General features: G+C 38.7%; 2 protein-coding genes across 3 annotated transcripts; one reads left to right on the plus strand and one right to left on the minus strand.

The window, feature by feature from the left end:
* Positions 1-4,247: 4,247 nt before the first annotated feature.
* Positions 4,248-7,612, minus strand: sdf2 (stromal cell-derived factor 2). Its single transcript, XM_081391572.1, has 3 exons — positions 7,169-7,612; positions 6,357-6,553; positions 4,248-6,269 (listed from the first exon to the last, which is right to left on the minus strand). The coding sequence occupies exons 1-3, from the start codon at positions 7,341-7,343 to the stop codon at positions 5,973-5,975; spliced, it is 669 nt and encodes a 222-aa protein (XP_081247698.1). The 5' UTR covers positions 7,344-7,612; the 3' UTR covers positions 4,248-5,972.
* Positions 7,613-7,627: 15 nt separating this feature from the next.
* Positions 7,628-25,260, plus strand: supt6h (SPT6 homolog, histone chaperone and transcription elongation factor). 2 transcript variants are annotated; one of them, XM_081391573.1, is made up of 37 exons: positions 7,628-7,783; positions 8,523-8,633; positions 8,733-8,897; positions 10,341-10,414; positions 10,528-10,708; positions 10,808-10,889; positions 11,020-11,275; positions 11,364-11,465; positions 11,554-11,667; positions 12,853-12,942; positions 13,041-13,183; positions 13,261-13,409; positions 13,491-13,601; positions 13,874-14,003; positions 14,149-14,299; positions 14,655-14,809; positions 14,934-15,126; positions 15,226-15,365; positions 15,557-15,674; positions 15,784-15,860; positions 15,947-16,082; positions 16,181-16,318; positions 18,277-18,444; positions 18,547-18,674; positions 19,534-19,741; positions 19,912-20,059; positions 20,205-20,347; positions 20,447-20,587; positions 20,705-20,900; positions 20,985-21,223; positions 21,867-21,980; positions 22,094-22,218; positions 22,297-22,409; positions 22,492-22,566; positions 22,671-22,849; positions 22,947-23,143; positions 23,862-25,260. In XM_081391573.1, exons 2-37 carry the CDS (start codon positions 8,534-8,536, stop codon positions 24,049-24,051), a joined length of 5,169 nt encoding a protein of 1,722 aa, XP_081247699.1. In that variant the 5' UTR covers positions 7,628-7,783; positions 8,523-8,533; the 3' UTR covers positions 24,052-25,260. The 2 variants fall into 2 exon arrangements, with proteins under 2 accessions (XP_081247699.1, XP_081247700.1); XM_081391574.1 differs by having other exon boundaries at positions 7,660-7,783; positions 8,736-8,897.
* Positions 25,261-25,309: the final 49 nt, after the last annotated feature.

The raw sequence follows: 25,309 nt of genomic DNA on the forward strand, positions 1-25,309 counted from the left end.
TCTGTAGTTGGATACTGTTATGCATGCCTCGTGCTTAAAGAGCAACAGCGCATTCTGTTTGATCATCCCATATGCCTTTTACATTTAGACGTCAAAATGTTGTCAAATGGAACAGATAGTGAAATTGAAGTGCCTCTCTTCATGCGGGCGCAGCATTTAAATATCATTTCGGATGACTGACATCACAGAATTTACTGGTATTTTGGTGCTGGTGTGTGAATGGTCTCTTACCGGTAAAAAGCCAAAACGCCATTGCTTGTGTGAACAGCATATTTGTGAATTTACCAGGAAAGTCATTCTGGAAATTTTACGGTAATTTACCAGGATCGATAAAGGGGCTAATGACACTCCAAACAAATGTTACTCGCGTATGAAGCAGAAACAACGCAACCTCCATTTTCAGGCCTTCCCGCTTACATCTCTTCATTGCTTGAAAGCTTTTCTAATATTAACGCGGGTCCTAAAGCTCCCTGATCATAACCCTTCTTTTTCCAGTTATTTTCCTGTGAGCTTTTCTGTCTCTCTTTCTACAGTCTTTCTTCAAATCTCCCTTTTGCTCACTCTCTCTCCTTCCCCATCACGAGTGGACACGCCCCCTACTGCTGATTGGCTACAAGTTTGTTGTGGTGCTCACTGCTCAGTCCAATCCGAGATGGTCCTCACTGCAGAACATGAAATCCAGGGGGAGGAGTCGGATCCAGATCCAACTCCTCCCACCTTACATATACCTAAATCTACCCATCTCCACCTCCTGATCCCTAAACCCACCCCTAAACCTACCAATCTCCACCCCTTATATCTGGATCCAACTCCGCCCCCTGGATCTCGTGTACTGCATTGAGGTGCTACTGTCCGATCCACTTTCAACAGCGTTTTTCAGAAATCAAGTCATACCGTCATGATCAAAAGTGACAGTAAAAACATTTGCTACTAAACATTTCTTGTTCAAATAAATGCTGTTCTGTTGAACTTTCTGTTGTCAAGGAATCCTGAAAGAAATCTATCACAATTTTCACAAAAATATTAAGCAGCACAACTGTTTTTAACATTGATAATAATTGGAAATGTTTTGTGAATCAGCAAATTAGAAGGATCAGGATGACACTAAAGAAGGCTGGAGCAATGGCTGATGAAAATTCAGAAATAAATTACACTCTAAAATATATTAAAATATAATAAAACAGTTATTTTAAATTATTATAATATATCACAATATTGCTGTTTTACTTTATTTTTGAACAAATAAATGCAGACTTGGTGAACAGAAGAGACTTCTTTCAAAAACTTCTTCGACCCCAAACTTTTGAATGGTAGTTTACTTAGAGTGAGTAGAAGCAGCCTGATTTCTCATTGTTTGCTTCATAATGTGAGTTACAAATTATGAGTTATGCTTTGTGGCTGTACATTAACAGGGTTCATATTCTGCAAAGCAAGTGGGATTAATTAAATTCCACACTACTCCATTATGTGGTGCCCTTGTGCATTATGTGTAAACAGAATTGTCTTTTTAGAAGTCTGTTTCATTCATTTCATATAATCTCTCGTTTTGTGTGTCTACGGAAGAAGAGAGTATAATACTCTCTTTGATATAGTATCAAAGTCTTCTCAATGTTTGCATACTATTGTCTGGTTTAACTATATGACACTGAACTTCTGCGGAAGTGTCTGCTACACAGTTGGACTTTTTGGTCCATTTTGAGTTTTTATTCACTCTCAGGTTCAGAGAGTCAGTGAATGCAACATAAATTGCTCTGAATCAACCAGAAGTAAACTGGTCAATCTCTAAAATAGCACTTTTTCTTTTACAGTTAGAGTCTATGTGTGTAATATAAGTATTTGTCTATACCTGTTTGTCTATATATTTATAATGTGTGAGCACATCAGTCTCCTTCCTTGTGTTCCTTATTATTGTGTATACTTACAGCTGTTTGTCACACTCCTCCTATATTGCATGTGTATTTATGCATATAGTGCCACACAAAAGAGTCGTCTGTTTGACTGTGTCATGTTTGCATGTTCAGAACACTAATACAGTGCTTTTTCAAGGTCTGTACTGCTTATAGGCATTTGCGGAGAGCATCATTCTAAATATCTGAACTCCCATTGTTTCATTCTTGTGAGCAAAATTTATCTGAAACAGTACCAGCATTCTGTGCCAAAATACACTGCAAAGGAAAAGCGGATTATTGGGAACAGTTTACTGGACAAAGTTCCTGTCAGTTTTCCAGAATTTCACTGAACGGCGTGCTTGATTAAAGACTGGTGCTTTGTATTCTGTCAGTATTTGCTTTGGAATGAGGAAGCTTTTGAATCAATGGCTCCATCTAGTGGGCTTCAAGATTTGAAATCCTTGTGATGGGACAGTGGTAAAGAAGGAAAGTTACTTTTAGCATTGTGAAGTGACAAAAAGTAACTTTTACCAAAAATAAGTTGGAAACAGGAGTGTAATTCAGTGTAAATTCCCTACAGTACCTGTCAAAAGTTTGGAAACAAATTTTTAAAAGGGGTGGTATAATGCCCTTTTCACAAGATGTAAAATAAGTCTTTGATGTCCCCAGAGTGTGTATGTGAAGTTTCAGCTCAAAATACCCCACAAATATTTTTATATAGCATGTTAAAATTGACACTTTTTGAGGGTGAGCAAAAACGCACTGTTTTTGTGTCTGTCCCTTTAAATGCAAATGAGCTGCTGCTCCCGGCACAGGGGGTGGAGCTTCAAGAGCTCCTGTCCTTTTACCTCACACAGACATGCACTGAAAATTTCAAAAACTTTTAGCCTTTTAATGTGGTTTAGTCCCTACCAGCCGTTTGTTGTAGTCCTTAAAAAAAAACAATTTCTGTAGAAGAAAATATCTCCCTTTGCTTTAAACTTTGAGCGTCATAACTTTGCAGATGTTGTTTATGCTCAAACAGCAACATTACACACTAACTAAAGTTAGAAAAGTGAAATCATAATCAACCACCCCTTTAAATCGAAAGAAGTATTTTCTGCTCACCAAGACTGCATTTATTTAATCAAAAACACAGTAAAAACAGTAATATTGTAAAAGAAAATTGTACCATTTAAAATAATTGTTTTCTATTTTAATATATTTAAAAATGTAATTTATGACAAAGCTGAATCTTCAGTGTCACATGATCTTCAAAAATCATTTTGATATACTACTGACTTCCTGCTCAATAAACACTTATTATCATTATTATTATCAATGTTGAAAACAGTTTTTGCTGCTTAACATTTTTACGGAAACAATGACACCATTCAAACATTTGTGGTTAAAAAAAAAAAAAAAAAAAACTTGTATTCATCCAGGATGCATTAAATTGATCAGAAGTGACAGTAAAGACATAGTGTTATGAAATACAATTTAATAAATGCTTTAATAAATTTTATAAATGCTGTTCATTGAACTTTTCCTGAAAAAAGTATCACCATTCCCACAAAAATTAATAAGCAGCAAAAATTGTTTTATTGATAATAATAATAAAAAATGTTTCCTGAGCACTACATCAGCATATTTGAATGAGTTCTGAAGGATCATGTGACACTGAAGACTGGAGAAATGGCTGCCTAAAATTCAGCTTTGCCATCACAGGAATAAATTACATAAATAATAAATAATTTTTACTGGAATAAATCGTGTTTATTTTCGTTTAAACAAATGCAGCTTGATGAGCGTAAGTGTCTTCTTTTTAAACGTTAAAGAATTGACAGGTACGGTATCAATTTAAAGTGTTGCACCTTGTTATTTTATTATGTTATAAGAGTATTTGCTATTTCTTTCAATTATCACAAAGGCAGATTGTTGGACTAAAGTTTAAAAATGTCCTGAGTCATTTTTACTAGACATTATTCTGTGTATTGCTCTGCTTGTTGCCATTTTGTTGTTAGAATATACAAAAAAACTAGTTTATGGACATTTTGAAAATGTAAATCGGTCCAGGTTTTATTTGACACTGTATTTTATATTTTGTTGATTAATAATATTTATGTTTTATATTGGTATTTTATTTATTTTTTAATCTTGCAAAGGTTGATGGAATTTTTTAATTAATTTACTCTCAATCCAGATCCTAACTTCCTCTGAATTTGAAGCATGCCAAATTTTATATGTATGTATTTTTACGGATTATATCAAAAGAAGGATTATTAATATGCAAATACATATACATATTGCATGCAGGATGTGGATTGACAGTCAGATTACAGCAATATGGTTTCTAAACAAAAAGGTATCATTACATATAAAGAATATGAATAAAAGAAAATTATTTATTGAACATGACAATAAACATATCTTTGCATCCATTTATTGTTATCATCATCATGATTTTTTGTTATTGTTGTGTTGGCCAATAGGGGGCACAATTGGATGTTCCTACAAATAAGACTAAAATAAATGAATTAAATAATAAATTTAAAAAAATGATGCGCTTCTCTTCTCAAGCTGTACATATCTACATATGATACAAGAAGGACCATGAATGAATAAGCCAGTCTTGATTTCTTTAATTTAAAGAATCTAACAACCATCAAAGCACAGACATATTTATAAAAAAAAAAGAACAATAATACTGTTTTCCGAGGTCTGACGTAGAATGTGATAGTCTGAGGTATTAAACTCTAGAGTATGTTTAATGAGGAATACTTCAAAATGTGTTCTGAGATATACTCAGATATACAGCTGTGACCCCAACCATGTAAACAAACAAACAAAAAAACATTTACAGATCACCTCAAGTTAACATTCTCAATTGTTTAAAATGTAACTTAAATCTTACAGCATCTATATGTAATCAATGTAAATGAATAAAAAGTACAAAGGCACTTGTTTCAAATGTACATTAGAATGAAATTAAGGATTTTAGATGGCACTTTAAAAAATGATGTTACCTACTTGATGTAAACTTAGGAAATTGCCTTATTAGGAGAAAGATACTTGCTTTCCCAGAGTGGTAATATTCAAATGTGCAAGTTTGATACTAATGGTTGTACAGGAGCTTTTATCAGAAGTGAGTTATGGCTTCCTTTAGGAAAATAACCTTAAACATCATTACACAGCACCACATAACTGCAAGTTTCTCAATGAGATTAATGTTAATACTGTGGCAGTATAATGTAGCACTGCTGCTGTAGTGTTTTCACTACGAGGTCAGCATCAAGCAGTTCAAGTTTGTTTTGTGTGCAATTCATTTATATTTGATAGGTTGTTGTTGTTTTTTGAGAACAGTTGTGGGCCAATTTTATGATGCAAACAGATGGCCATGATTTTTATATATTAACGGCCATTAAATATTCTCAAAAGTGAGCACAAAACATTAATGACTCAAGTTAAAACTTGTGTTAAAACACTGAATGTAATTTTGCCTTATAATTATGAAATCTGTAAAATAGTGGCATTAATTTTGAACATTTGTTTGAAAAGATAAATGTGGCTTCTTTCCGCCTTCCAAAATTTCTGATTGCCTTATTATACACTACCTTTCAAAAGTTTAGGCCGGAGGGTCAGTAAGATTTATGTTTTTGAAAGTCTCTTATGCTCATCAAGGCTATACTTCAAAAAAATACAAAAAAAGCTGAATTTTCAGCATCATTACTCCAGCCTTCAGTCACATGATCCTTTAGAAACCATTCTAATATGCTGATTTGCTGCACAAGAAACAGTTGAAAATAGTTGTGCTGCTTAGAATTTTTGTGAAAAAATTTTTTTCAGGATTTTTTGATTAATTAATCTTACAATTGAATGTGTCCTTACTCTGAAATAAAAAAAGGCATTGATTTCTTAAAGGACAAAAACTGACCCCAAACTTTTGAACAGTGGTGTACGCTGTGCAAAATAAAATGATATGCTTCAAGTGTTAAAAATGAGCATGAGGCACAATTTAATTTATCAAACTGTTTTTCAGAACAGCTCAAGGTTCCTTTTCTGGGCCAGTTGGTAAATACAGGTCAGCTTGTATGAAGCATTTCTCTAAAACTCAGTGTGTAACGGACTGCTGAAATCCCTGGATCCAGTCTCACTGGGTTTCATGAAGATGCCCTCCATCGTTCTCCAGTAGCTGTGCGAGCCGCTGATCATCATGCCGTGCACTTCTCTCTGGCCGTGGATGGGCCTGCCGTACTGCTCGCCCGTCACAGACAGCAGAGCGTCAGTGGCCGTGTGACGGAACCGAACGGACTCATCGCGCTGCCACACGGAGCCTGCACACAGAACGGTCCACTCGTCCAGATGGTCACCCTCGCCGTTCTCGCCAAAGGCACTGACCTCCTAAACGGGAAGAGTTTTTAAGTAAACTTGCACTGTTGTAACATCAAACTCTACATACAGCACCTTTAAAAAGATGAAAATTAAAACCTGGTTTGAAGAAAGCGGGGAAGTAAAGTAGTGGCTGTGTAGATTGCGGCCTGTGTTCACATGGGTCAGTCGAATGTTCTGTCCACACTGTACCGGATTCCCTCGATGACATGCGGCGTCACTGGTGCCCCGCACACTCCAGTAACTGTTACTGTCCTCCACTGCGGTCACACCGGTCACTGACTGCTGCCCACTACCTGGAATTAAATAATCACGTTAACAAATCATAGAGAGAAGGTGCATCCCTATTTGTGTACTTATGCACTATTCTATGCCGTTTAGTAGTATGAATTTAGTAGTATGACTGTGTTCGCACTGAAAATTCCAAAAAGAGGAAGTGCACTTCGATGATGCACTAAAAAAATGAAGTGAGGAATGTTGGACAGTTCATCCATTCAACTGTCTTAGCTTTAATTGCGTAGCCTAGGGCTCTCAGACTCTGATGTTGGATTATGAAATAACCTTATCATATTAATACACTACACGGTTGAGAACATAGTGCATAGTATAAGTACACACTGCATAGTGTGTCAGTTGGACACAACTAGAGTATGCTTTTAAACCACCCAGAACATCTACAAACTTATGTTTATGTTTTCATGAGAAAGAGAAAGAAACAGACATTGAATGTAAGTTTTCTAATGTCAAATTTCAACACTGTTAGCTTTCTGAAGGCATTATAAATGTACTAAACAATAAAAATGCACTTCAAATTAATATAAGTGACGGTTGTTAAATAATATTCTACATCAAAGTTTAAATCACTTCCATATAGATGAGAGACGAACCGCGTTTATGAATGAGTCACTCACCAGATCCATAGCGGACATCATGAGAGTGTAATCTGACGTTGTGTTTCACATTGAGCAGCTTCACCACCGACCCGCACGTTACAAAACTCATTTCACTGCCAGTGGACAGCGTAAACATACATGACAATAACACTGATATGAACAACTGTACCCGCAAGAACCCCAAACTCTCCATGGCTTATTGAGCCCTATGGAAAAACTAATCTTTAAAACCCCTAACTGACGTAACATGGAGCGCGTGAATCACTAAAAGTTAGCGCGCCGTCTTCAGGTTCGGAGAAACAATATTGTCGGCTAGAAACGAGATTTAGTTCGTTTATGATAATAGATTATGTGGTAAACTTGAATTCAAAATGGTTAATATTTAAATTATAACTTAAAAAAATGACAATAACATTTGGCTCATGTCATAAACGGTCACAACGATATCTATAAAATTTCAGCAAATGAATTTCTCCCGACCGGAAGTTAAATTTGTGTTTACCGGAACGAGAATCCCGACTGTAACCCTCAGCCGTTTTTGTTGTCACTATCAAGCTTCTCCTAAAGTGACGCCTCGTTCTTCACCTCGTCGCATATTTTCAAGTCTTTAATCGAGCTTCCTCGCAAGGGAAAGTAAGTGCTCGATAGTTTCAGTCAGGTGTTTTTAAAAGCGGCGAATAATTCCTGGGGTTGTTTTTCTTCTCGCACAGGTTAGCTGTTAGCATGTGGGCCTTGATCTTCCCACAGCATCGCGGACAGTCGTTACGTGATTATTTTTAAATAAAGAAAGAAAAAAAGAGCATGTCGCATACCGTTTACGCTTGATTCATCGCTATCTTTCAGGGTATTTCTTAATAGGTATAAACTTGGTAATTATGCGTCCTATATTCCTTGGCTAAGCTAAATTATCTATCTAGTTAACGTTAGTTGCATGGACATCAAGTTCATTTCGATATGTGTTTTGGCCTGGATTTACTTAATTTATATTCAAATGTTATGTCTTAACATATTTAACATAAACATTAGATTACCATATAAAGCAAAGTGCTGTTTTGAATTATTAGTGCAAGAATAATCAATTTAAGCCACTAGTGAAGATTATTTGTCATGCGATCCAGTCAGTCTTTTGTTTACTGCTGCAAGTGATTTGTCAGATTAGATGTATGACCTTTAAATGGTTTTATTAGTTTTAAATTGAAGTTTACTGGTTATGACAGAGGTCTTATCATATAATATTGTTTCAATTTAACATTTCATACTGTAATACTATCAATACCCCAAACCCATTGAATGCTATACCATATTTATCATACCCATACCATATTTGTCTCAGGTCCCTTGTAAAAAAAATTCTGTTTGGATTTTCACATAGGCCTTGCAAACATGTCTGACTTCATCGAGAGCGAGGCTGAGGAGTCGGAGGAGGAGTTCGAGGAGAAAGACCTGAAGCCCAAGAAGACGCAGAGATTTATGGAAGATGATGGTAAGATGTTTCCTACTTAAAGCCACATCCAGGGCAGGAATACTACCAGAAACCACATTTTAGTGTTCTGCTGTTTAATTAATTGCTTCATTGCTCCAGAAGAGGAAGAGGAAGAAGAGAATACTGAAGATCAGGATGAGCATGGAAACCTGAGAGGACTCATCGATGATGGTGACGTGGAAGAGGAAGAAGTGCCAGAAGCGCCAAGTGGGAAAGAGGACAGTGACTCTGGTGAAGAGGTCCGTCATCGCCGCAGGAAACGAAGTAGGTTACTCTGATAAAGCCACATTAGTAAATCCTTCTGTATCTTTGTGTTTTGTCAGTTCACTAGTGAATAATGTTGTTCTCGTTAGGGCTGAGTGAAATCAAATATTCTCTATATGATCACTGCTATTTTGCTGAAGATAACGAATTAAGCAATGTTGTGAATATTGCGTTTCTTCTAATTGTACAGTAAGTTTCCTAAAGAACATGTCATTATAATACTGTTGTGATTACGGTTGGGGATCGAAAATCAATTCCAATTGTGGAATCGGATACTTAAAGGGTTAGTTCACCCAAAAATGAATTATATATATAATTAATAATATTTTTGAATATTAGAATATTTTAATTTGTGTTCCGAAGATGAACGAAGGTTCTTACAGGTTTGGAATGACACGAGGGTGAGTAATTAATGACAGAATTTTAATTTTTGCATGAACCGACCCTTTAGGGTTAACAAGTGGATATTTATCAATTCCTGTTTTCAAACCATTTTCAAGAACAAGATGATGCGAAAGAGAACTCAATTCGGCTCTCGCACCATGCGCTGTTTTCTTTGCACGTGCACAGAGAGCCGCCCCTCATTTAGTGCATGATACTGTACACATCTTGTGCTTGAACGCACAAATACACATACAATTATGTCAAAACATACTTATAGATGCAGTCGGTTATGTAGGCTATTATGTAAACTTAAACAGTTGAGAAAGAAAATGCATATTGGATCCTGCATGGGGACTTAAAGTGACAGCAGCCTAATAAACCTGCCGCAGTCTGTCATCAATGTTAAATAAAGAACAAAAGAAAAAGAAAACTACTCACTGATCTTGCCTGAATACATTGTCTAACTTTTAAATAATCTATTTTATTTATAAAAAAAAACTGCAGTTATTTTACATTTGATTACAATTTGTATTTATTTGTGCCATTGCTAATTTGTTTATTTGTACTTATTTTATTACTCTTTGACTCTTGTCTTTAATAATGTTTAAAATTTATATCAGTTTGTCCAGTTGTTTATTGCTGTGGTATTTTTTGTTAAAAAATTAGTGTTCTTTAGGCTGCTGATTTTTGTTCATGGAAATCAGCTGCAACAAAACAATTTGCCAAAAGACACACAATAAATATGGTTGAGATAAATGCTTGACTAAATGTTTTTGCTTGACTGGAATCTAAACTGGGAATCGAAAAGAATCGGAATTGATAAGCGGAATTGGAATTGGAATCACTAAAATTCAAACGATACCCAACCCTAGTTGTGATGATTCCTTGTTTCAAGACTTGTGAGTATGAGCGCAATAAAACAGTTACGGTGTCTTTGATTTATATTTCAGTAGCGTAAACCGTGAAAAAAAAAAAGGGAAAATTAAATATTGTTTTCTATATTGTTTTTTTTTTTTTCATTTTGCTCAGTTCTCATTAAAGAGTTTGTGTATCTGTCAGGTTATGATGACTATCTGGATGATGATGATCTGGACCTCATTGAGGAGAATTTAGGAGTGAAAGTGAAGAGGAGGGTGAGTCACCAAAGTTTCTGCTTGTTCTAGATTGCAAGTTTTTCACTCATTTAACTGATACCAGTTCACCACTTTTGAGTTTAATTTTGAATTCATAAAACGTGTGTGTTCAGAAAAAGAAGTACTCTCGTGTAAAAACCATGGATGATGAGGGGGAAGATGATGAGAAAGACATGATCGCTGATGAGATCTTCACTGGGGATGGAGACGGAGATGGAGAGGTGGAGGAAGGAGAGGCTGTGGACACACTTCACCCAAGAGATGATGAAGAGGAGGAAGACGATGAGGAATCTGGTAGAAAAGACATTTACTCTATTCATCATGGATTATAATACTTATGCTACTATTCTGTGGAATTTTAGTGATGTTTTTTTTTTTTTTAAATCTTTGCAGACATTGATGATTTCATTGTGGATGATGATGGACAGCCCATCACTAAAAAGAAGGGAAAGAAATTCTCTGGCTATACTGATGCGTAAGTTCTGTAAACCATGTTTTGATTATGTAAATTTAGACTTCCCTCCTTGGTATGATGGACTAAATCCCTGGCATTCAACCATATGACTTCCTTATCCCTAGCGTTACTCTCTTTTCTGACATTCTAGTGCTTTGCAAGAAGCTCAAGAGATTTTCGGGGGTGATTTTGACTTTGCTGAGTTCGACACTGAGGCGTATGATCATGCGGAAGAGGAAGAGGAGGATCAGGATGATGAGTCATGGGATCGACCGAAGAAGCAGACCAAGAGAAGAGTTGGCCGTCGTAGCATCTTTGAGATCTATGAGCCCAGTGAGCTGGAGAGCAGCCACATGACTGATCAGGACAATGAGATCCGCTCTACAGACATGCCAGAAAGATTCCAGGTATGGATCTGCGTTAGGCTGTGGATAAAAGTGTGTTTACTTTAATGGTTGGGAATAAGGATATTTTATAACCTATTGTCATTTGCAGTTGAGGGCCATCCCTGTAAAGCCTGCTGAGGATGATGAGCTGGAGGAAGAAGCTGAATGGATTTACAGGAATGCCTTCTCCACACCAACCATCTCCATGCAGGTAGGAATTGAATGTTTGTATATCATAATTTTTATATCATGGCACTAAGCTAACTTCTATGCTTATTTTGTTTTGGTTTGCACTGTAGGAGAGCACAGACTATCTGGATCGTGGGACAGCCACTAATTTCAGCAGAAAGGGCCCCAGTACTATTGCTAAAATCAAAGAAGCCCTGAACTTTATGAGGAATCAACACTTTGAGGTATAGTCATGGGGGAAAATAGGGTGTATTAGAGCCGTGACACACCAAGCCGTCGGTCGGCCATCTGTGAACATCTGTCCAGATAATTTTTGCTGTGTTTTTCTCACGTCAGCTGCAGTTTGCCCCATTCAGCATGTTGAATTGGCGTCGGACCATCTTTGAGACAGATCACTCTGATTGGCTGTTCAGTTTAGCTAGTCAGTGCACGAAAATAAAAGCAAAAGTGATGAAAGGGAGCAAAGACGTCAAGACGGCACTGACAGAAGCCTGTTCTAATTTTACGTCATCATACCTGAGTTTTCAACTCAACAACATGAGCCATCTGGAATAAAGAAAGTGATCAATGATTGTTATTCAAAATAAGCTGGCGCTGCTTTGTTTACGGTTTGGATGGCTGCAGTCCTAGTTTTGGTTTCTCTGTTTGAATGACAAATATACACACTTGATACCTGCTGATATAGCTGTTATTTCCTTACCCGCACGCAGGTGCAGAATGCACATGCTAGTTGACAGTTGCCTGTAGTCCTTTTGCTGTGTTCAAGCCATAGACTAAAAAAATGGACGTAGTGTCCGTGACGTCACCCGTAGGTTTCTGAAGACTGTTTTTGAAGCCTAAAGTGGGCGTAGCCGACCGTCGCCATCTTGGCAGCGCGTCACTCCCGAATTTATTTATTTTTACAGTCAGACAATGAGCTGAGGTAACGTGACGGCTGACAGACAGCAGACAAACGGCTAATGATGACTAATGACCACAGCAGCGGGAATTCACCCGTCACTCAAAAGTGGACACACCCTTAATTATGCAGAAATTTAAGGCTTAATATAATTTAAACGGATGAGTTATAAAAAAAATTCACCCCCCTCACAGTTGTCATGAAGGGCAAAATTAGCTGTATAGACCAAAGCCACTTTTTGTTCAGGCTGTAAACATGTTTTTTTTTCTGCTGTAAAGTTGGGCATTTCAACATGGGGGAGATGCAGATTTGACTCACTTTTGCAGCCAGCCTCAAGCCGCTTGGTTCAAGCTCAGATTTTTATTCCAGATGCAGCCGATGCAAGGCGATAACAGTCGGCTTTAGTCGCCGCTAGTTCTTTGGCTTCGGCTTGGTGTGTCACTGCCTTTAAACTTACTTGATAGACAGATCATCTGGCATTAACTTGTCCCTTCTCTCTTCCATCCTACAGGTTCCCTTCATTGCATTCTACAGGAAGGAGTATGTGGAGCCAGAGCTGAACATTAATGATCTGTGGAAGGTGTGGCAGTGGGATGAGAAGGTAAGGGCCCAATCAAAATGTTCTCAGAATGCATTGTGGTTGCTGCTTTTTGTTTTAATTTAACAGTTAAATGTGTCTGTTTATGTTGTCCTCTTCAGTGGACCCAGCTGAAGACCAGAAAGCAGAACCTGACACGTCTTTTCCAGCGAATGCAGTCTTATCAATTTGAGCAGATCTCAGCTGACCCTGACAAGCCACTGGCTGACTCGACTCGTCCCCTAGACACTGCTGATATGGAGAGGTATGAGTACCTACCTAACAAACGTTCTAACATATTATGCTGTCCACAGCAATCACTTGTTTCTTCTGCTTTGACAGACTGAAAGATGTCCAGTCTCTCGATGAGCTGGGAGACGTCTACAACCACTTCCTGCTCTACTATGGCCGAGACATTCCTAAGATGCAGAATGCAACCAAGGTCAACAAAAAGAAACTGAAGAAGATCAAGGAAGTGTCAGAGGAAGATGGTATAGCTGTGTTTTCATTGAATGAGCCAATTATGATGTCCAACCATTCATTAGACTAACACCTGTTTTTTTTTCTGCTAGGGGAAGAAGCAGAGGTGGAAGAGGAAGAGGAAGAAGAGGAGCAGAAAGGGCCAGATCTGAAACAAGCCTCTCGTAGAGATATGTACAGCATCTGCCAGAGCGCAGGCCTTGGTGTGTACATCCTGCAAATATAAATGAGACTTAACAATATATGTATTTTTGGACAAAAAAATGTCCCTGACCTACTGCAAAAATAAGCGTCTATATAATTAGCGACATATTTTATATGTCAGAAATATGTTCTATAATATGATAGAATTATGTAAATTGGGGAAAATTTTTTAAGGTATTATTTTAATATTGTATGTAATTATATGCAGAATATATAATGACAATGCAACTCCTTGAAAGTTATGAATTCATATACACTTTTTTTTTATTAGATGGTCTTGCCAAGAAGTTTGGTCTGACCCCAGAGCAGTTTGGAGAAAACTTGCGAGACAGTTATCAGAGGCACGAAACTGAGCAGTTCCCTGCAGAGCCTTTGGAGCTGGCCAAGGACTATGTGTGCAGGTAATGGATCAATGAAAACTTGAAATTGTATCTTATTAAAAAAAAATCCTGTGATACTCAAGTATTTTACCCACTGCTTTCTGAATAATAAGTTTGCAATTTGCATATTTATTCATAAATCATACATTTATTCATGTTTTCATAGCCAATTTAGCACCCCGGAGGCTGTTCTGGAAGGCGCTCGCTACATGGTGGCCATGCAGATTGCCCGTGAACCGCTGGTCAGGCACGTGCTCAGACAGACCTTCCAGGAGAGGGCCAAGATTAACATCAAGCCAACTAAGAAGGGAAAGAAGGTTGGTTCTTAGGATTTACTGACCTACCTTATATTATGCAGAAAGTGTCAGTTTTCTACCATCATTTTATTAACTGTTGTATTTTTGTTTATCTTCTACTCTATTGCTTAACCATATTCATCAAGGAAAGGGTATTAGCAAAATAGCAACTTTCCCATCCCAGCAGAGTTCTGTTGTGGTAGAGCTTTAGCTAGAATGAATTCTGTTGATGCCTGTAGGTATTGTTATTGCTTTGCTACAGTGTTACCGTAGTGAACTCCTATTCAAACCCAGACTGAACTGATGTGCCAGTGACTGCATTGTTTGCTCTTTTGTCAGTAATTCCACATCAGCTAATGTCTGTCATGTTTCCCAGGATGTGGATGAAGCGCACTATGCTTATTCCTTCAAGTACCTGAAGAACAAGCCTGTGAAAGAGCTCAGTGGAGATCAGTTCTTGAAGATGTGCCTGGCTGAGGAGGAAGGCCTGCTCGCCATAGACATCTGCATTGACCTTGTGGGAGTCAAAGGGTATATGTGATAGATGTGTCCTGAAAATTTTAGCTTGATTAAAAACCTGGAAACAATTCGTGCGTTGTTAAGGATTATATACAAGAGGTACTAAGAAGTTGTTGTTTTTTGGTCATCTCTACAGGTATGGAGATCAGACATACTTTGATGAGATTAAGCAGTTCTACTACAGGGATGAGTTCAGTCACCAGGTGCAGGAATGGAACAAGCAGAGAACACTTGCTATTGAACGTTCCCTTCAGCAGTTCCTGTATCCACAGATGGCCAAGGAACTGAAAAATAAGCTTATTGCTGAAGCCAAGGACAATATTGTTAAGGTGCCACATTGACATTTCCTTTAAAAGCTACCCAACAGTTTCTATGCCGAATTGTGGCCTAAAACATATTGATTTGTGTTTCTTGTGTCTGTGGTGCAGTCTTGCTGCAAGAAGCTGTATAACTGCCTGAAGGTGGCTCCTTATCGGCCTGATCAGCAGGTAGAGGAGGACGATGACCTAATGGATGAGTCACAAGGAAAGGGTATCCGTGTACTCGGGGTGGCCTTTGCTACTGGCAGGTACATATTTGTACTAAGTGAGAGAATACTTCACTTGATTTTAAATAGGGATGCATCAGCACCATATCGGTTATTGGCAATTTGGTATTTAATTTGCGTTAAGGTTCACTAATTCCAGCTTAAAGTGAATCACACTTCAGTGAATAACACTAATCGTTTAATAATTTGTTGCTATGTTCTTGTTTAAATAGAGACACACCAGTTTTCTGCTCCCTCATCAATGGTGAAGGAGAGGTTGTGGACTTCCTCAGGCTACCTTATTTCCTTAAGAGGAGAAATGCATGGAGAGAGGATGAAAGAGAGAAAAAGGTGAAGAAACAGAAGCCCTGAAAGCCATTTACTAATTACCATTTACCATTTATTAACTCGAGTTGAGTTCAGTGTTGTGGCTTTTAAAACATATGTTGTGTTTCCATAGCTTCAAGACATTGAAAACCTCAAGAAATTCCTCCTTAGTAAGAAGCCACATGTTGTTGCAGTTGCTGGGGAGAATCGGTATGTTTATTGTTGCTCCTTTTGTTTTAAAAATGCCATAAACTTTTATTGGGCCACATGTTAATCCTGTTTCTGTACGTGTGTAGTGATGCTCATATGGTGTTGGAGGACATCAAGCGCACCATCAGTGAGTTGGAGCAGGACTCCTCTCTGCCTGCGGTGGGAGTGGAGCTGGTGGACAACGAGCTGGCTATGCTTTATATGAACAGCAAGAAGTCTGAGGTCAGTGTAGTGCGATTAAACTTGACAAATAAACCGTTGTTGAAGGCTCCAGGCTATACCTTTCCTAATGTTTCTTTCACATTCTGCTCTTCTCATAGGCGGACTTCAGAGACTACCCACCTCTGCTTCGGCAGGCTGTGTCTGTGGCTCGCAAGATTCAGGACCCCCTAGTGGAGTTTGCCCAAGTCTGCAGCACCGATGAAGACATCCTGTGTTTGAAACTGCATCCCCTACAGGTACCAGCCCATTCTTTCATCTAATGACTTACTTTCTGCCATTTATGTTTAAAAACATGACAGGGGATTAAACCGATAAATTATGTCAACGTGTCGTTCCACTTCCAGCCCTATTAATTACTTCTGTATTTGTGTAAAACCTTGCAATGTATGTCAGTGTTATTAAATTATTAGTCTTATTATATTGTTTTTTTTACATTTCTATGTAGTTTTTAATGTATTTTTATTTGTTTAATTTTAGTACTTAACTTCTTTTAGATTCTGGTTCTTATCAAACATTTATTTTTCTGTTCATTTTTAAGGTCCCATATATGGTTCATTCTCAGAGATATTGGGATCTTAAAGGGTCATTTCACCCATTTGAACATTGTTTTTTATTTAAAGTGGGTCATATATGTAGTCGAAATGTAAAATAATTTTTGAATTTGGTGCCTTCGTGAGCGAGAAAAGACAAAAAATAATTTCAGAACGCATTTGTATGAAAGACAACAACTCCCACAATGCACCACATTGCACAGCTCCGCAAGCCACTCCCACTAATCCAGAAAGCGCATATCTGCCTATAAGAGAAATCACTCTTCCGTCTACAAGGCTAGCTACTACCAGAGCTTGTAATTCATTTCACATTCACACAAAATGTCTAGTTAGTTGGCGAACTCATATAGTGCATTACTCCTCGTTTGTATTTCTTTCGAAAAGGTGAATTATTGCATGGTACCTGGATGTTCAGTCAGAACATATGCGGTGCGAAACTAGGATAGTTCTCAACACAAACGTCCGTGTCCTCGTCTGATTCAGAGATTTCGTCCAGGAGAAAAAATCCTCTTCTTCTATATCATATTGAGCACTCTCCTCCGCTATTGTCATAACTTTACATCTGTCTCCACAGCGCCTGTTAGCTTAGCTTCAAACAAGATGGAGGATATTGCTTTCAGTTTCAGAGAGTAAAGTCCCACCCACTGATCTGTAATAGGTCTGTAGCGTGAGCGCGCCCCACCCTGGGAAAGATGAGAAACTAGTGTCTGTAGTCTTAACAGAAATCCCCCCCTCTAAACACTTCCTCCTACAATGACGCAAAATGACGATTTTTGCGTCATTGTAGGAGGAAGTGTAAGAGGTAAATAACAGATTTCTCCCGTCTCAGGGGAAAATGAGAGAGTGTTGCACGACCATTCAATAGTATGACTGGGTTTCTAACAATGCAAAGCTTAATGCAAATGGGTGAAGTGTCCCTTTAATGCGACTCCATGTGCAAATTGTTGAACTTTACCCATTTTCAATGGTTGAAAACCAAATATGGGTAACTTTTCAAACAGCTGATGCTTACTGTATTTAAGGAGGAATGTCTGAAGAACAGAGAATGTTAAAACTAGAAATGTCTTCTATCAAAACAACTGCATAGAACATACCAATTTTAACAATATTTCAGTGCCAAACTGAAATGGTCAAGTTGAGGCACATTAATTTGCTCTCAATAGTTTATTCATAAGATTCTATAATTGAATCATTCTTAGGGAAAATTGGAAGAAAGGATTTTGTTTATTTTTACTGAATCTGATGAGCATGAAAAGTGTCCATTGGCATATAATGCAACAAAGATTGCTTAAGTCAACAGATTTTACTAATAGACTTATCAATCTCTGTGTAAAAATGAAATGATACTGCAATACTATAATGTCATTTTCTCCTGTAATTTGGATTTAGATTTTGTGTGAAAATTGCCGTTTTGAACCCCCTCTAAAAAATAGTGGATTACTCAGTCTTTATCCATGGCATTTAATATTTTGGCTTTCATCACTATTTATGGAAGTCTTTCTTCAGATTTTTTTTTTTTTAACAAAATAAAAAAATTGATTTTGGGGCTTCTGGTTGAATTGACACAGAATTTTTCTTTCAGGTTTGAAATGAAGGCTATTTGTGAATCAATTCTCATGTATTCTCATTTAAATGTTATACAGGAGCATGTAGTGAAAGAGGAGCTGCTGAGCGCTCTCTACTGTGAGTTTATAAACCGGGTGAACGAGGTTGGTGTTGATGTGAACCGTGCCATTGCTCACCCTTACACCCAGAGCCTAGTCCAGTACATCTGTGGCCTTGGATCTAGGAAAGGCTCACACCTGCTCAAGGTGAGAACACTCACTTTTGGTGTTTGCTGTTCTCTATTTGTAAAATATTTTGCTAGAACTAAATGTTGAAATTATCTTCTGCACCTTCCCAATGTTCCTCAGATTCTTAAACAGAACAACACTAGGTTAGAGAACCGTACCCAGTTGGTCACCATGTGTCATATGGGACCCAAAGTTTTTATAAACTGTGCTGGCTTTATCAAGATCGACACTGCCTCTCTTGGTGACAGGTAAGATGCTAAACATAATGGCCCTCATTTATCAAAAGTGAATTTACCAAAGCATTTGAATTGTAGGCATATGTATTCCTTCAGTTGCGAGCCTGTGCGCTTTACCTGACGATTCAAGCCTTGTTTATACTTTCGCCTGGCTCCGCAGCGCGAGTCTCCGCAGAGGGCGCGCGCACCTCCCCAAACGGACGAGGCGTTTATACTCGACGCGCTCGCCGTTGTAGCCTACTATTCTTTGAAACGATGGTTAGGCCAGGGTTAGGGCCGGCAGGTGTGCACGGACTGGGTTTAGTAATGAAAGGCCCAAAAAAATAATTCAGACTGACAAAATAATAAAAATGCCATTCTTCTTATTTTAAACAATAATAATAATAATAATAATACAAATAATAATAATAACGACATTCTTCTTCTAAATAACAATAAGCGTCATTAATAATAAATATTATAATAAAAATCTAGAAATCAATTTTGTTTCTTTCCACTTCCCTGGTTTCGCTTTCTCTTTCTCAAAGAAGTTTCTCTTCTTTGCCGTCTTCCGTGTGTCCATGGCGTAAAATGAGGGCGTGGGGGGAGCGGAGACTTGAATATATAGGGGCGTGTTATTCTAATGACGATCGATTTCAGCCGCGGCATTTATCAAGGGCAGGTATTGCGTACACCAGAATTTCAAACGTACGCACAGCTTCATAAATCAGGCGATGAGAAGAGTGTAAGCATAATCTTACGCCAATATATACGCCCGTTTCTACGCAAGATTGATAAATGAGGGCCAATGTGTGTGAATGACCACCAGCTCACTCTGAATTATGCTGCATACTGACAGGCGAGATGAAAAATGTCTTCTTTCACTCTGCAGCACTGACTCCTACATTGAGGTTCTGGACGGTTCCCGAGTGCACCCTGAAACGTATGAGTGGGCGCGTAAAATGGCAGTGGATGCTCTAGAGTACGACGAGTCGGCAGAAGATGCCAACCCAGCCGGAGCGCTAGAGGAGATCCTTGAGAACCCAGAGAGACTAAAGGACCTGGATCTGGATGCTTTTGCTGAGGAGCTGGAGAGACAGGTGAGCTTTGTTTTGGTCTTCATTTTGGATAGAATGCTTATGTTTGTTGTGTTTGAAGGCGCATTTATCCTAAGCAACAATCGAGGAATACAGCATAAGCTGTTCAACCATATACTTGACTGAACTAAACCTTTTTTTCTGTAACCATATCATTTTTTTCTTTCTTTCAGGGTTATGGCAATAAGGGAATTACGCTGTATGACATCCGAGCGGAGCTTAGTTGTAGATATAAAGATTTGAGAGCCCCTTACAGACCTCCCAACACTGAAGAGGTCTATAACATGCTTACCAAGGAGACGCCTGAGACCTTCTATATTGGTAAATACTACCTGAACGTTTTGATCATAGAGTAAAATATAATTATAAACCTACAGATTTGCATATTTTATAGTGTTCTGTGATGTTCTCTGTCCTGATACTGTTGGCACAAAAAAAATATGTTTGAATCTTATTGCACATATAGGTAAACTTATCACCTGTGTGGTGACTGGCATCGCTCACAGAAGGCCACAGGGTGAGAGTTACGACCAGGCCATTCGTAATGATGAGACGGGACTCTGGCAGTGTCCTTTTTGCCAGCAGGACAACTTTCCTGAGCTCAGTGAGGTGGGAATCTTTTGTTACCTTTCAGTGGATTGAGATCATGGAAATTTTAGCTTTTGCACATTTTGCCAAATACTCATATCATGATGTTGTTTTTCTCAGGTGTGGAATCACTTTGACAGCGGCTCCTGTCCTGGTCAAGCCATCGGAGTGAGAACCAGGTTAGATAACGCCGTCATGGGCTTTATCCCAACCAAGTTTCTTAGTGACAAGGTGGTCAAACACCCTGAGGAGAGGGTCAAGGTGAGCTAATCTCAAATTTCCTTTCTTTACTTTATCTGTCATTCATTTATATGCAATATACATTAAATAAGTCTGAATCTCCTTTTGACATACTTATGCCTGGATCTCCACTTATAGGTTGGCATGACTGTGCACTGCCGCATCATGAAGATTGACATCGAAAAGTTCAATGTGGACCTCACTTGTAGAACATCTGATCTGAGCGACAAGAACAATGAATGGAAGCTTCCCAAAGACACCTACTATGACTTTGATGCTGAGACAGATGATGTCAAACAGGAAGAGGAGCTTAAGAAGAAACAGCAGAGAACCAGTCAGTATTGACACAACCTCTTTTTGAGAGCATTTACCATATTTTCAAGTGATGCAGGTATGATTTTCGTTTTCTTTTCACTAGCTTACATTAAGCGTGTGATCGCTCACCCGTCCTTCCACAACATCAACTTCAAACAAGCGGAGAAGATGATGGAATCCATGGACCAGGGTGACGTAGTTATTCGACCCAGCAGTAAAGGGGAGAACCACCTGACGGTCACGTGGAAGGTGGCTGATGGGATCTATCAGCATGTGGATGTGCGTGAGGAGGGCAAAGAGAATGCCTTCAGCCTTGGACATACTCTCTGGATCAACAATGAGGTGAGCTGTTGCTACATCTTGCACATACATCACCATTGAAAGGTTTGGGGTCTAAACTAGATTTTCAGGTGCAGAAATAGTAAACAAATGTATAATATCTGTATAAATATAGATTAACCCTTATTAAAGTTATTCAGTCAAGAGCAGTGAGGTTTTTTTTTTTCTCCCTGTCTGTTGTTTGATTAAAATATAAAAACAGACAGCAGCAGGATTATTATGCTGCTGTCACTTTAAGAGTTGCATGGATCCAATACACTGTTAAACATGCATTTTATTTATCATGTATTTATATTAATTTATGACATAATCGACTATGTTTACGATATTACTCGATGTGAATAATTTTGTGTATATATGTCTGTTCAAGCTCAGGAAGATGTGAAAGAGTAACTTTTTTTGTGGAAACTGATACATTGGTTTCAGAATTATTTGATACATTGAAAGTTCAAAAGAACAGAAAACATTTGTAATATTATAAACGTCATTACTGCCACTTTTGATAATTATTCTGCATTCTTGCTAAATAAGAGCAAACTTTTTTTTTTTTTTTTATCTTGACCCCGAACTTTTGAACTATAGTGGAGAAGCACAATTCGTTCATGCAGTATATCTGAAATCTAATGGTAGTCGTGGTTATCTGCAGGAATTTGAGGATCTGGATGAAATAACAGCCAGATATGTCCAGCCCATGGCTGCGTTTGCACGAGATCTGCTCGGCCACAAGTACTTTCACGACTGCAATGGAGGTGATAGGAAGGTATGTTATAATTCTGAGGAACTACCATTTTTCTGTTCTCTTCATCTAGATATATACTATGAAATGGCCTCTGCAAATTGTAGATGAGGAGTTGTTTATTTGCGTTTGTACAGAAAATGGAGGAGCTTCTCATAAGGTCCAAGAAAGAGAAGCCGACATTCATCCCCTACTACGTTTCAGCTTGTAGAGACCTACCGGGCAAATTTCTCCTGGGTTACCAGCCTAGAGGGAAGCCGAGGTAACGCTCACTACCCAACCAGAACAGAGCACTAGACACGTCAATTTTTTTTAATAGCGCTTTGCTTTTGTTTTGCAGGATAGAATATGTAACCATCACTCCAGATGGCTTTAGGTATCGGTCTCAGGTATTCTCTACGGTCAATGGTCTCTTCCGCTGGTTCAAGGACCACTACCAGGATCCTGTGCCAGGTTAGGATTCTCTATGTAAACCCCAGCTCTGGCCTAGCATCATTATTATTCCTTTTAATGCAGCGTTGTTGTCTTTCTAAAGGTGTTACACCAACCAGCAGCAGAACGCGAACACCAGCATCAGTGAACGCCACACCTGCCAACATTAACATTGCAGGTATGTCAGACATGCTGACTTCTCACCTGAAAACATCTGAAGCTTCTCAAATGATTCTTCTCATGAATGTATTTTAAAACGCACACCTGTCCCCTCACTCTCAGACTTGACTCGAGCCGTCAACGCTCTTCCACGAAACATGACATCCCAGATGTTCAACGCCATAGCGGCGGTTACAGGGCAGGGCCAGAATCCCAACACAACGCCGGCCCAGTGGGCCTCCAGTCAGTATGGTTACAGTGGCGGCAGCAGTGCAGGAGGAGGCGGCAGCAGCAGCGCTTATGTACGAGACCTGCACCTATTTGCTTCTTTATCCTACTGTGTCAAAACAGAGCATGCTAATATTTAATATTCTATCCCTGCCTTTCCATATTTTCAAGGTATTCGCAACGCCCCAGCAGCCAATGGCCACACCCTTGATGACGCCCAGCTACTCTTACACCACACCTGGCCAACAGCAGGCCATGACCACGCCCCAGTATCCCAGCAGTACACCACAGTCCTCACACGGACACCATCAGCATTCGTCCTCCACTCCATCGTCCTCGTCATCCAGAGTGCGGACGCCACAGCCCAAGTGAGTGCTACTGCTTTCTTCAATACACAGAACCTTGTTAGCCACATCGCTCAAGTTTCTCACACAAAGTTTCTTTTATGGAGAGGTGTTCCAATCTCTCTTCCATCGCACTTTAAAGAAAATTGGCCAACCAATAAGATTCAGGTTTTGTCGCATGACCAGAGCTGTTACTTGCAACTAGAAGTTTGTGGCGCTCATGAGTATTTGGTTAAGTGATAGTGAATGACAGAGAAAGAATCTGGAACCGGCTCTCTTGTCTCCGCACTCATGTATTTGATGTGGTTTGATAAACACCATATCAAATACAAAAAACCGAATGGCATTTGAAAGCGTAAATATTGTTTGACTTCCGTTTTGAATCAAAGTTACGCAATGCTTTGTGTACCAGATTAACTATATTTCTGCATTTCCATAAGCACCATCTACTTTCAGAGTATGAATTTGCATTTCTTTAAGCCTGTGACATTTTTTACGCATTGGAAATTTAATTTCAATAGGAATCCACATGTTTAATGTTTAAGTTTGTCACGTCAATTTGCTGTGCTGACCAATAGAAAGCTGCTTGGTTTGAAAGAGACTTCTGTGTGAGAAGCGCTTCATACATTGCTATGCAATTGACAATGGGCATTTCACAAGATTTTTTTTTCACTTCTTTTTTTGTGTGTAATTAAATTAATATGGGGTACGATGTAGTAAAACTCATCTGTGTTCCCTGCAGGACAAGTTCCCACACTGCCGTGGATTGGGGTAAGATGGCTGAACAGTGGCTGCAGGAGAAAGAAGCTGAGCGGCGAAAGCAAAAGACACCCCGCATGACACCCCGACCTTCGCCCAGTCCCATGATCGAAAGCACACCCATGTCCATCGCCGGAGACGCCACTCCCCTCTTGGACGAGATGGACCGATAGGAGGAGAGGAGGAGGAGGGTGCTCAGACATCTAAATATAAAACCCAATCCATCCACGTCCCATCTCTCACCCTACGTCTTGCTCTTTCGCTGCTAGAAGTATTTCTTTGAGTCATTCAGAGCTACTGATACAATGACAAACACTTGAAACATGATGACAAACAGATTTAGAAAATGGACCTACAATATAAGTTTGTCACAAGGGTTTTCTTTTCTTTAAGTGTGTGCAGAATGCACCCCCTTTTTCATTTTGTTTTTTAACTAAATTTAAAAGGAAAGGCTTAAAGCATGAGACGCTGCATGATTGTGCCCATGGGAGTTGGTATTCAATTCATCGTAAGATCATTAGTTCAGGCCCACTCAGAGAGCTTTTCTTTTTGTATCTGGCTTAAACATCTAAATAAAACCCTGTTTCAGTATGAACCAGAGCACTGTAATGATTTAAAATCTGTGTTCTGTTGAGCTGTTACCCAAAACTCTGAGAATAAAGCACTCAAGAGATTTGTAAAGCTGTTTAGCTACTCTAAAATGAAGTATGTGACTTCAAAAGACATCTTGTAAATGCCATGTTTTTGTGGACCATTACAGTGATCAAAACGTATGCATTTTAAATTCTAAACTTTGAAAAATGATGTTTTTAAGGTTTGTTGAACCCATTAATTTTGCTGTTCATTTTTGAAGCTACAAAACCAGATGTCACTGCTAATAATGTGCTTACACAAGTAAACTGAACTATTGTGCTATAAGGTATTGAGCTTTTTCAGTTTGGATGCTGTTTGTGTGTATGTAAATGCATCTTTGCTGGCCAGACCTCCTGAAGGTGTTTGCACACATGCTGTTTGCTTTGTCTTCTTTCCTTTATGTACAATCCTATGTATCACTATAGACAAAAAGTGTGACATTTAAGCAAAGAGAACTTTATGAACAGGCTCCTTATACTGTGACGATATTTTCACACACCAAACAGTTATTCGTATTATGACTTCCCAACCCCCACAACCCATTTAGTGAATCTTCCGAGCTCTGGGAAGAGTGTCTGACCTGATCATGTGTTCTTTTAGCACCGAGGCTGCACAATGCCTTTAGGTCAGGAAGTGAGCTCCATGTGTCTGTTCTGTTCAGTGTAATTCCACTGCTGACATCAATTTCATTTCTTTCTTTGATAAAGTTGTCAAAATTAAACTTCTGATTCAAGTGTTTTTATTTAAGTAGTCGGTTTCTTATCCGTCTATACTTATTTCAGTTAGTAAAGAAGAGGT

This window comes from Scardinius erythrophthalmus (genome assembly GCF_964197995.2).
Source record: "Scardinius erythrophthalmus genome assembly, chromosome: 17".
NCBI classification, from domain to species: Eukaryota; Metazoa; Chordata; class Actinopteri; order Cypriniformes; family Leuciscidae; genus Scardinius; species Scardinius erythrophthalmus.

Excerpts from the sequence above, each read along its gene's own strand:
- sdf2 (XM_081391572.1), bottom strand. The coding sequence starts at position 7,343 with ATGGAGAGTTTGGGGTTCTTGCGGGTACAGTTGTTCATATCAGTGTTA. Across the intron at positions 6,554-7,168 it reads TGATGTCCGCTATGGATCTG|GTAGTGGGCAGCAGTCAGTG; the intron begins GTGAGTGACTCA and ends ATTTAATTCCAG. Across the intron at positions 6,270-6,356 it reads CCCCGCTTTCTTCAAACCAG|GAGGTCAGTGCCTTTGGCGA; the intron begins GTTTTAATTTTC and ends CTTCCCGTTTAG.
- supt6h (XM_081391573.1), top strand. The coding sequence starts at position 8,534 with ATGTCTGACTTCATCGAGAGCGAGGCTGAGGAGTCGGAGGAGGAGTTC. Across the intron at positions 10,890-11,019 it reads TTCTCTGGCTATACTGATGC|TGCTTTGCAAGAAGCTCAAG; the intron begins GTAAGTTCTGTA and ends CTGACATTCTAG. Across the intron at positions 22,410-22,491 it reads CTACCAGGATCCTGTGCCAG|GTGTTACACCAACCAGCAGC; the intron begins GTTAGGATTCTC and ends GTCTTTCTAAAG.